Genomic DNA, 11211 nt, shown 5'->3' with positions numbered 1-11211 from the left:
AGGGAACGGTATTGATAAGAGACCATTTGGGCCTCGTTTAGTTCTTAATGGGCTGCTAAAATAATGTGTCTAAGCCCTTTATTCATTCTCTTTATATCTCGTGTTTGTTCTCTTGTAGAGGTTATCGAATTATTGAACAATGAATGTTTATCTTCTTCCTCATCGTCTCTCATCTTTACTCTGATCTTCACATTAATCCCTCTTTCTTCTGCTTCACATCTCTATTTCTGTTACTATCTTTGATAAGGTATTTGTGACCATATCAGAATTCTCCAAGCGGAGAGAAGTCAAGCGACCTAGACCTTGTTAGAGAAGTGATACAAGATGAAGGACGGAGAACCTCAGGGATATTTCTCTACTTTCCATCGCCCAAACCTTGAAACAAATGCTGAGATCATCCACATCAAGATGTTGCGGAATAACATGTTTGTCACGGTAACAGATTCCAAAGGAAACATCAAACTGAAAGCAACATCTGGTAGTTTTCCTGATCTTAAAGGTGGAAGGAAGATGACAAATTATGCAGCTTCAGGCCACAAGTGGAGGATGAAACGTTGATACGTGCATTCACCAAGAGTTTGGTGCACAGAGGTTGCAGTTTTTGGGAGTGTATTCTTTAAACAAATATACAGTGAAGATATTGTCACAAATGCATTTATTCGTACTACCAGTTCCCTCTCCTAGTCAGTTTATGGATGTTGCTCCGAAAACTGAAGCAGATTTCAGAGATTCCTCTATCGATTGAACAGTTTATTGGGGGCCAGGTTGCATTTTTGGCTCTGAGTATCTCTGCAGAAGCTACAGTGCCTAATAGGAGGTGTTTGTCAAAGCTCCTTCGTGGTGTTGGAACTGAGCATCTATGTGATTTCTACAGGACTGGGTATACAATGATTCGATGCACAGAAGATGAGGTGCTATGGGCAGATGTCAATGTAGACTTTATTAGAGTTCACCAAAGGATGATACACAATCGAGTTTTATATTTTTACACTTATGTGTGAACTTTGGTTGGATAGGCTGAGACTTGACAAGAAGAGAGAGTCCTGGTGTGAAAAAGTATGGAGGCGAAAAAAATAATTTTGGGGACTTGCTTATAGTTTATGGATTTGATACGATTCGCTTATATAAAATAGACTTGATAGATTATAGAACTGGAATTACAAAAGGAACTGAGGATTTTGTTAATGGAGCTCCTCCCACTCCCCCTAAAAGACCTCACCAAATACTCGATAATCCCCTCATACTCTCTTAGACAACTTATATAAGTGGAGACTCATGAGAACCCTAACCAAACCATAGTTACTTTACACTACCTAGACTCAACCCTAGTTAATTGATAAAGCTTAGCAACTACTAAGAAACTCTTGGACCTTAAAGCCCACTGATTGTATCCTCAAAGCTCACTGAATGTATCAGGATTTAAGTGGGTTACTCCGGTCAATTTGTGGTACAGAAAAGAGACTGGCTTAGTTCCAAGTCTTGATTGCAGATGTCAGTTTGAATGGGTGTACCGCATGGTCCACATGTGTGGTGATCTCGTCACACACGCAGGAAGCTTTTATTCACGTTCATCAAAAGATTTTGCTTCAAACGGATGATCAATCAAGGGGAGATTTGGCTCATAAGTTGCACACTTTTGCAGGTTTAGTATCTAGTGAAGATGGCAAGTCCATCAGTTTTTGTTTTCAGGCTACAGTTGGATTCGGATTGGTGCAGAGGAGGAGAAGATTTTAGAGCCTTCCACTACATAACAAATCTCACTTGTCAAGGGTGTTGGGCGACATGAGGATGCAACAGCTTATCATTGGTGATCTGCAACCTATGAACATGGCAGTTGGCAGAGTAGATAAGCTTGTTACTCTATATGAAGCTTAGAGCGGAACTTACAGAGAGGTTTACAGTGAATTCCGCAAAGTTACTTGCAACTTTTCAAAGGAGAGAGTTGGCTGCAGACTGTGGGGTAGAGGCCATGTTAGAGCCGATTCTCAATGAAAGGGATACAATTTATGGAGTGTTTCGGTTCAGCACAACTTTGCAAAACCCAAAAAGCATCACTACTGCAACAGTTTGGTCTTGGGGATGATATATACCAAGTAAAGCACATGCGACAGATATGAAACTACTGTTGCAACATAGTTTGTTGATTCAACAATATTCTGATCCTCCATCACCCTTACTAGATGAATGGAATCCTGACTGCTTGGACTGACACAACTTGATGATACTCATCATTGTTGCTTTTTTTTCTTAGTTGAGTTGTATGACCATTGCTGTTTTAGATTTTCACATTATGTGCTTTGATTCAAAGTCCTCAATGAAGTAATTGATCATATGAATAAGAAAAGGACAAGAGACTTCGTTAAGCTATTCTTATCCCTCAAATTCTTTATGTAGTGTAAGCTTCATCACACGAGCAATCTGCATTCGACAAAAGAAAAATTATAGACTGAGTTCAATTGCAAAACTGCCTAGGACCTTGGTCATGTTGTGTTGTTCATGTTCTAACAATCAGGGCCAATGGCTTATTCCTGATCGTTCCAACAAGAAACAAAGTTATCGAAACCATTATTCTTAATTCGTAAAGCTATGGACCATGATAAAAATGCAGTAATATCTATCGGAATTCCAAATATGTGAGGTTCTTAATCAAGAACACTCACTCATAAGATACATCTCAAAAAGCATTCTCAAAACGCTTACCATTCATTCTCTGTTAATAGATATATGGCAGCCTGAAACATCTAAGATCATTGCAATTAAAAAAAGCATATATAACCAGTGACATTGATCATCTATGTACAACCTAGACAATGAAAGAGAAAGACATATATCCTGTAATACTATCCTTTACAAAGCTTAGCAACATATTAATTAAACTCCAAAGACTATGTAAGACTATCCTGTACAAAGCTTAGCACCCAAAGACTTTCTTGTAAGCAAGAATCTCATACGGACGGGAAAAGTCAGAAGATCCTATACTCTCCATGAGTGCTTTCAGTTTTTCCAAATTGAAATAGCATCTGAGTCCATTTACTATTTCGAAATATGCTAAAAGCATGTATGACAGATAGAAAGGCACCATGAAGCAAGGCAGTGGAAGAAGCACAACGGAGGCTACAACCAATGTGGTGCATGAGCGTAGGTTAAGAGTGACAATTAAAGAACTGAGAATTATAACATACCATGACGTGTTGATGAGAAGATGTTATTACCTCACGAAATCTGTAGGCGGAGGTTCTGGCTTTCCTCAAACGATAGGTGTCCACACAGATGGGTGGTGAACTTAACCATAAAGGTAACAACTTCACAATGGCCACTAGAAGCAGCAAGATGGAGAATCATTACATATATGAATTATATTTTTATAGTTATTAAATTGCTTAATTTTTAATTTCTTATAATTTATAAATATGTTTGTATAACACATGACAAAATCTTTAATTGTTAAAATTGACAAGTATCGTGATCACATGAGTTACTAACTTTGAAAACTAAATTTTATATAATAACATAATATTGAATATGCTATCAAATGATTCACCAATTGAAAACCTTAAGAAAATTACATTAATTTTTAATTTTGATTATCTTATTTTTCTTATATTAGGTTAATCACTAATTTTAACACATTAAACCTTTTTATACTTTAATCATTTTTCTGTATAAATTTCTTTTTACTATAAGATTATAATAAATAATAGTTGCAAATAAATTGCAAATATTTTCCTTATTAATTGCACATATTTTCTATTGAAATTAGTAATTTAATAGATAACTTTCCTATTAGAGTTAGTGATATAATAGATTACTTTTGGTTTTATATACTTTTCAAAAATGTTAACTGTAATTCTTTTGCATTTAGAATTGTTTAATTTTCCTATAATTATTAAAGAAAATTTCTTTTTACACATGTCAAAATATTATCGATATGTTTGACACATGTCGCGATTATATGAATTACTAACTTTAAACACTAAGATAAAAGAGTGATCTTGCACTGTACAACTTAGTTTTCCCCCAAAATTATCCTAGAATAGCGCGGGGATTAACGTTTTTAAAGACATGTTAAATACACAATTAATGATGCTCAACCTGGGTTACTTGTTTATTACCGACATAGGATATTATTCTAATTTTCTTTTTACTAATCCTTTCAAATTTTATAATTTCAGAGCTTTTGCAGGAGAAAAATAAACAAATGTTTTTATAAAGTCTTTATGCTTCTACATAATTTTAATATTGTTTTAACTATGATATTGTTGTATGTTATTACTTTGAGTATTATTATTATAATTATGAAGTCTATATGCATTTTGGAACATTACTATGATTCTATTGTATGTTATTTCTGTTAATAATATTATTATTACTTTAATGAATGCTGCCAAAAAAATAGCTTTCATGAACATGAAATAGAAATACTTTTTATTTTTTTGACCAAAGAAATATAAATACTAAATTACTTTTTTCTTCATTCTCTTTGTTTACCTATAATTAACATACGATCAAATTGGAAAAATAAATCAGTAGAAATATTTTAATGGGAAAACAATAAAACTATTGGAAGATAGTAAAAAAATAAACACGCAAAAAATAACTAATGATACTGATACTTAAAAGAAATAGTAATGAATTTGATTGGTAACATAAATAATGATCTCGTTTCTTGCACAAAATAGTGAATTTGATTGGTAACATAAATTGCTATGTGTTTGTCGGATAATCTGAACGGTACATGGTACACGCACACGGCACACCAACAATAATATGTTCCCCCAATCAGATTTGTTATTTTACAGATCTTTTCATTTTCTTTGTTCAAACCGAGTTTTCTATTAAGAAGTTAACCGGCGTCGACATAAATGTTTCGAGGGTGAGCTTTGCCAAAGTATCAGCCTCACGATTACAAAGCCCTAGGAACGAAAGAGAAGCTAATTTTGTGAAAAGTAGAAGATTAAGAGAGGATATCCTGTGGAGTTCCTTAGTAAGAATCTTACAAATGGCTTGGAGTTCCTTTGGACAAATATATGGAGTTTAGTTCCTTCAAGGTAAAGTATGACGATGTCACTGTATGTACCGACAGATTCGTGGAGTGGATCACGTTGATCGAGGAGTTCAACATCGAGATGTTGGGACCGAGAATCCAGACGGTATCATAGATTGCATGTCTAAGAACATGTATAAGAGCAAGACATTAGTTTCTTTTAAAACTTGCAAAAGTTGGGATAGTGAAGCATCAAAGAGCTTGTTGTTTCTTTACCTTGTCTCAAGATCATGCATCTCGATAACATTTATTAGAAGGATGGTCTAGATAAGATTTCATCGCTAATGATTGGAAAGATAGAAAACAAGTATCAGTGTTTGACCATTCTTTCTCACTAAAGCAGGAACACAAGTGTCTCAGCTGAATTGATCAATGTGATATGGACAATCTCAAAACAGAGAACCAACCACACACAGTTTCTTAAATCCTTTACACAAGATATGACCAACTATAACGATATGGTTGAGTTTTGTTTTCTTCTTAAAGCATAGCTCTATCTTTGCTGATAATCTTCAGACGACGAAGATCCTGAGACAATCCTCGATAGTCTCACGGTTCGTACTTCTTAACCTCTCGTAAAAGTTTTAAACTTTCGTATCAAGGATTCAAGAGTTAATTTGTACAATTGTTTTAAGTTTTATTCTTGTTTCTTTTGTGGTTGATTCAGAAGGGAAGTGTTATTACCATTAGAGACTATAACATGAATGAATTTGCTTATGCTGATCTTCAAGATGATGATGATGTTTCATTGCCTAAAGCAGCAACCAATTCGATTCAGAAAGTTTCAATGTTACCACTAGGTTTCCTCATATTCTACGAAGTCTCAGGAGGTCCTTTCGGTGCTGAAGGACGTAGTGTGAATGCAGCAGGACCATTGTTAGCTCTTTTAGGGTTTATCATCTTTCTCCCTTTCATTTGGTGTATCCCTGAGGCACTAATCACTGCTGAGCACAATGTTCCCTATAAACGGCGGTTTTGTGGTTTGGGTCTCCTCTGCTTTAGGAACCTTTTGGGGGTTTCAAGTAGGTTGGATGAAATGGCTATGCGGGGTTATCGATAACGCTTTGTATCCCGTTCGATTATTTGAATTCCGCAGTACCGGTTTTAGCTACTGGATTGCCAAGAGTTGCGTCGATCTTAATCTTGACTCTGTTGCTAACTTACTTAAACTACAGAGGACTAACCATTGTTGGATGGACTGCTGTGTTTATGGGAGTTTTCTCTATGCTTCCGTTTGCGGTAATGACTCTTGTTTCGATTCCGCAGCTCGAGCCGGCGAGATGGTGAGTGATGGAGTTAGGAAATGTCAACTAGAACTTGTATCTAAACACGTTATTCTGGAATCTTAACTACTGGGATTCGGTTAGTACACTAGCCGGTGAAGTTGCAAACCCGAAGCAAACCCTTCATAAGGCTTTGTCCTACGGTGTGATCTTTGTCGCTCTTTCGAACTCACTCCCTCTTTTGTCGTTCTTTTAGGTTCTATCCCGTTGGATCGTGTGATAAGCTTCTAACTTGTAAACTGTGAATGATCTAAAGCTTATCCTGAATAATACTTGATTAAAACCCCAAATGAAAGATCCAAACTCCAAATACAAAGATCCAACAAGTTTCTCTAAGAGATTACAAAGCAAGATAATGAAAACGTGAAAGATAAGAGATCGGCAACCCTCGCTCACATCCCTTGGGTTCCTCTCTTCCCAAGCAGCCTCATGTCGGCTAACCCCTCACAACATTCATCGTGCCTCTTTGTGATGCTTCCTTTTCTTTATTTATACACACTCTTAACTTCTGCTCCAAGCTCGACCTAATCTCTCTCACGTGCAAAGCCAGCCATTTGTTCAGTCAACAAGCCAGGTGGTCATTCACACGTACTGATCCCTGATATTTCTTCACTCTTTAATCCACTTGATCCTTCACACGTGGTTATCATCGTCAGTTATGGATAGATGGTTATTTAGCTGAGGTTGGTAAACTCATCGGTGGAAGATGGTTGCGGTTGTGGGTTCTAAGTAGCGGCAGCTACATCAAACATGGGAATGTTTTTACCAGAGATGACTAGTGATTCGTTTCAGCTACTTGGAATGGCTGAACTCGGTATGCTTCCCAAGGTCTTTGCGAAAAGGTCTCGTTACGGGACACCTTTGTTAGGGATTCTGTTTTCAGCTTCAGGTGTGTTGCTATTGTCTGGACTAAGCTTTCAAGAGATAGTAGCTGCAGAGAATTTTCTCTACTGTGGTGGAATGGTTTTGGAGTTTATAGCATTTGTTAGGATGAGGATGTTATATCCGGATGCATCGAGACCGTACAAGATACCAGTTGGTACCGTTGGTTACTTAGTTCGGTTATGAACTTATGATATGTGTTCTATCTACTGTCAAAGTGGCTTTAGTGAGCTTTGTGATGGTCGTCATTGGTTTCTTGATGAAGCCTTCTTTAAACCATCTCGATCGAAAGAGATGGTTCCAATTCTCAAATTGGGATTGTGAAGAATCTTTGCTACGTTAGGAGTTATATAACTACAAGGAAAAATCAAAGCGTTGGAATCCATTACCATGCAAATTGTATCTATTTTGTGTTTGTTTTGTACTTTTTAGTTCGAATTCTTTGTTCTCTCTGTTGAGATTAGCTTCGGTAATCATAAACCAATTTGCAAACCCGGTTTATGTTTAACCTAGTAAAATCCATCAAGAATTGAAATGTGGATACGTATATAAAACCCGGGTTAATGGTATGTGTTAGTAAACATGTTATTCATTTGCTTTTGTTTCAGTGAGTCATACAGATCAAATGCTTAAAACAAGAAGCAAATGAATAACACAGTTGGTCACATACTAAGCAAATCACTAAACATAAATTGTTCATTGTCATAAATGAGTACATTGAAAAGTTAAAACAATACAAAATCAAAAGCTCAAATCAAATCCACTAAGCACTTGTGCAAACCCATCGAAGCAATACCAAACACAAAACGCAAAATATATAGAGAGAAAGAGAGAGAGAGAGAGAGAGAGAGACAATGTAATGTAGTAGATCCCATCCTGCAAAAGGAAGAGAGGAGAGAGTGGGAGGAATAAACAGAGAGAGGTCCAGATAGCGCTGGGCCTATGTAACTCCCAAGTAACAATATGCGATGGAAGAACTGATATCGCTAGTATTCAAGATTGGTTCGAGTAATGTCCAACGCCAAGTTTCTGAGCTTCGATTTTAAGTGATTTGAGGTACTGAACAGCTTCATCAAGAACGGAAGCTGTATTCATCTGTTCTCCTCCCGGGACAATTCTCCTCAACACTCCCATCATTTTTTTCATTTTTCTCCGTCCTTTCCCATCATTGCTACTACTAGCGCTGCCCGATATACTCTGCTTCCTTGCGTTGTTGTTGCTGCTGCTGTTGTTGTTGTTGTTGTTGTTATAACCATAGCTGGAACAACAAGATTCAGCTGAGCTGTTTCCATAATCCCTGTAAGAGTTACGAGCAGTGCTGACCTCTTTTGAATCACCTTCCTCATGACCTTCATTGTCATCATCTTCGTAATCTTCATCTGCACTCAAGAGTGCATCAATCTCATTCGGATCCTCTTGATGAGAAGAGGAAACTTCTTGGTCATAGTTACCATAATAACTTCCCCCAGCATACTCGTTCTGAAACGTCGAAGCTAATGCGTTCAATGATGGGTTGTTCATGAGCTTATGAGTCAGCTCAGGATGGTACATCACTTGGCTGTGGTCGTATGTTTGATCAAAGATGACAAAATTCTTTGGACAGACCTCAGACGGTTGGAGTTCAACACCATGGTATGGCAACTTTGCGCATGGTGGGAACAAAGCATCATAGGATGACCCTGATGCATACGGGTTGTGGTACATATTTCTGTCACCCACTTCATCAGAGAAGTGAGGATACTGATTGTTGTTCTGCATCAGAAAATCCCGTGCAAAGGTAAAAAGTGAAAACACAAAAAGAGAAAAAACAAGTTGTACACCTCAAACTTGCAAGCTGCTTCAAAATTTCTACTACCGATTGATTCGCCTTTGTAAGCTTCCAGCTGCTCAGTTACTACTAAACTAAGTTGACAGTCGAACACAATGCTGCTAGATCAAGTTATGGCCATCATACTAAAGATCTCACGAGTTTTCCACCAGTGCCCTTACCCCCCAAACCAGAAGCTCCCCCCACAGACAGCTCTTCAGAAAACCAGATTCTTAATACCTCACAATACTTCTTTCGAAATCAAAAGTAGATAGCCGCTCAAAAAACCCAAAAAATTTCGAAAACTCCAGACGACAGACTACGTTACAGGCTTAAGCAACTGTCTGAAATATTCAGCCTGCAATGATTTATAAGAAAATGTTGAAAATATCAGACACATTACGGTTTAGAATAAGCATCTATTAGACTATACACATACCATCAAGAGGATAAAGTTCTTTTAAATGACATAAATAGGTGTTGCCTAAGCGTTAAAAGTGTTAGGAGATACAGTAAATCAAGGAGAGGCAATGTATGTACCTGGCAAACTTGAACGGATTGGTAATTAGCAATGAAACATGTAGTCATCATAAAAGTTCCTATTTCCTTCAATGATCGGTTTCCCTTCTTGTTTACAACAATGCACATTCTCACACTAAACCAGTAAAATAAGCACAACAAACAAAGAGCTATTCCGAATTCCGGAAACAACGCCTGCAAAAACAAGAAAATGGCACCAATTGTTTAAACTCAAAGAAGCTGTAAATAAGGTGGCAATGAAAGAAGAAACCAAATTGTTACATTTGTTAATGTTTAGGATAACTAACTTATGAAGGCTAAGTGCTCAATCATGAGGCAAAACTAAAGCAAAAAAAAAAGACTTGACATGAATAGCTTAGTAATAGCAGGCTAGAAAACACACAAGATATGGAATGAAGTCAAAAACACAGACAAGCTGCTCACCTGACAGGAACAAATTTACAGAATAACGAGGAAAAAGACAACGAGACGAGTGCAAGTCCTGTTGAAAAACATGAAGAAGGCTGTCCACGGCATCTTTGGTTCTTCCACTATTAGAACTTCAGTTTGTAAGTGTATCCAATAAACCGTTCCTCTTCCCACAAACTGCACAAACAAACAAAAAAATTAGGACCAACAATTCTATTCAGATATTAGTATATGAAGTCGAAAGGCACTAACTTCGAGGTAGAATCAAAAAAAAAAAACCAGTTGGAAAACAAAACAGAGAAACTAAAACATGGGAGATGTCATGATTCAGAAATACAAAAAGAGTTCAACTTTATGCATCTGCTGGGGACAATTAACAGTAACACAGAAGCATGACTAAAGACATAAACATCGGATCCACGATAAAATGTTTTTCAAAGCCATAGTGATCACAAAGCAAAATAAAAACAGCTCAACAACTCTGCTTTAAAAAAACAGAACACGTAGACGAAACAAAACATCAACAAAAGAGTTTGACTTGTCGAGGGGAAAAGATCGATCATGAATAGTTTTATTCAGAATAACACAAAACAAAAACATAAAACAAAGAAAGAACAGAACATTCAATAACAAAGAAATCAAATTTTTAGCAATCATAAACCATAAAATAGCTATTTAAGTAATCAAACGACCATCAAAGTATTTACGAAAAACCAATTAAAATAAAAGCCCCCAAAAAAAAGTCAGAAATTGCGGCGGAAGAAAACATCATACCGTAGAAAATCAGAACCCTTTGGATGAAACGAATCGATGATGCGTAAAAACTTAAGCTTTTTTTTGAAGGTTCTGATAAAATTCGGGAAGACTCTCTCTCTTTTTTTTTTTTTAATTGAGCAAGAGAGGGAGAAGAAGAAGACGACGATCTAATAGAGAGAAGAGAATGATGATGATGTGTGGCAAAAATAAGAAGAGAGAGAGAGAGAGAGAGAGAGAAGGGGAATGAAATAAGGAAGCAAGTGACAGAGAAGCGTGGCTTTCTTTTTCTGGTGCGGTTTGTTTGTTTTTGTTTGGTTTGGTTTGGTTTGGTTTAAATCACTCACACACACTCACCTCACTAGTCACTCACCTTCACCTCACTTACATCGTCTTTTATATAGTATTAAAATTTTTAACTTAATTATTAATTTACTTTCACGCTTTTCGTGCGTGAATCTAATAACATGTTTTTTATATAAATGTGTAAGCAA

At 36.6% G+C, this 11211-nt stretch overlaps 2 protein-coding genes and 1 pseudogene across 2 annotated transcripts in view; 2 read left to right on the top strand and 1 right to left on the bottom strand.

Moving 5' to 3' along the window:
* LOC104757330 (chlorophyll a-b binding protein 2, chloroplastic) overlaps positions 1-11211 on the top strand; it is a 39705-nt gene that overhangs the window by 12682 nt on the left and 15812 nt on the right. The gene's annotated exons all lie outside the window — the stretch shown is intronic.
* On the top strand, positions 696-7552 carry LOC147924074 (putative polyamine transporter At1g31820; annotated as a pseudogene).
* LOC104757335 (transcription factor bHLH144) lies at positions 7888-11088 on the bottom strand. The gene is made up of 4 exons (XM_087496177.1): positions 10739-11088; positions 9980-10141; positions 9557-9730; positions 7888-8961 (listed from the first exon to the last, which is right to left on the bottom strand). The coding sequence occupies exons 3-4, from the start codon at positions 9662-9664 to the stop codon at positions 8203-8205; spliced, it is 867 nt and encodes a 288-aa protein (XP_087352303.1). The 5' UTR covers positions 9665-9730; positions 9980-10141; positions 10739-11088; the 3' UTR covers positions 7888-8202.

This window comes from Camelina sativa, chromosome 17 (assembly GCF_030686135.1).
Source record: "Camelina sativa cultivar CO46 ecotype springtype chromosome 17, ASM3068613v1".
Classification (NCBI taxonomy): domain Eukaryota; kingdom Viridiplantae; phylum Streptophyta; class Magnoliopsida; order Brassicales; family Brassicaceae; genus Camelina; species Camelina sativa.
The sequence above is the reverse complement of the archived record's forward strand: the minus strand, read 5'-3'. Positions and strand labels throughout refer to the sequence as shown.

Bases quoted from the DNA above. Each gene is read 5' to 3' on its own strand.
- LOC104757335 (XM_087496177.1), bottom strand. From the start codon at position 9,664: ATGTGCATTGTTGTAAACAAGAAGGGAAACCGATCATTGAAGGAAATA. The intron at 8,962-9,556 runs GTACATACATTG...TTTCTGATGCAG, and splicing joins AATCCGTTCAAGTTTGCCAG to AACAACAATCAGTATCCTCA.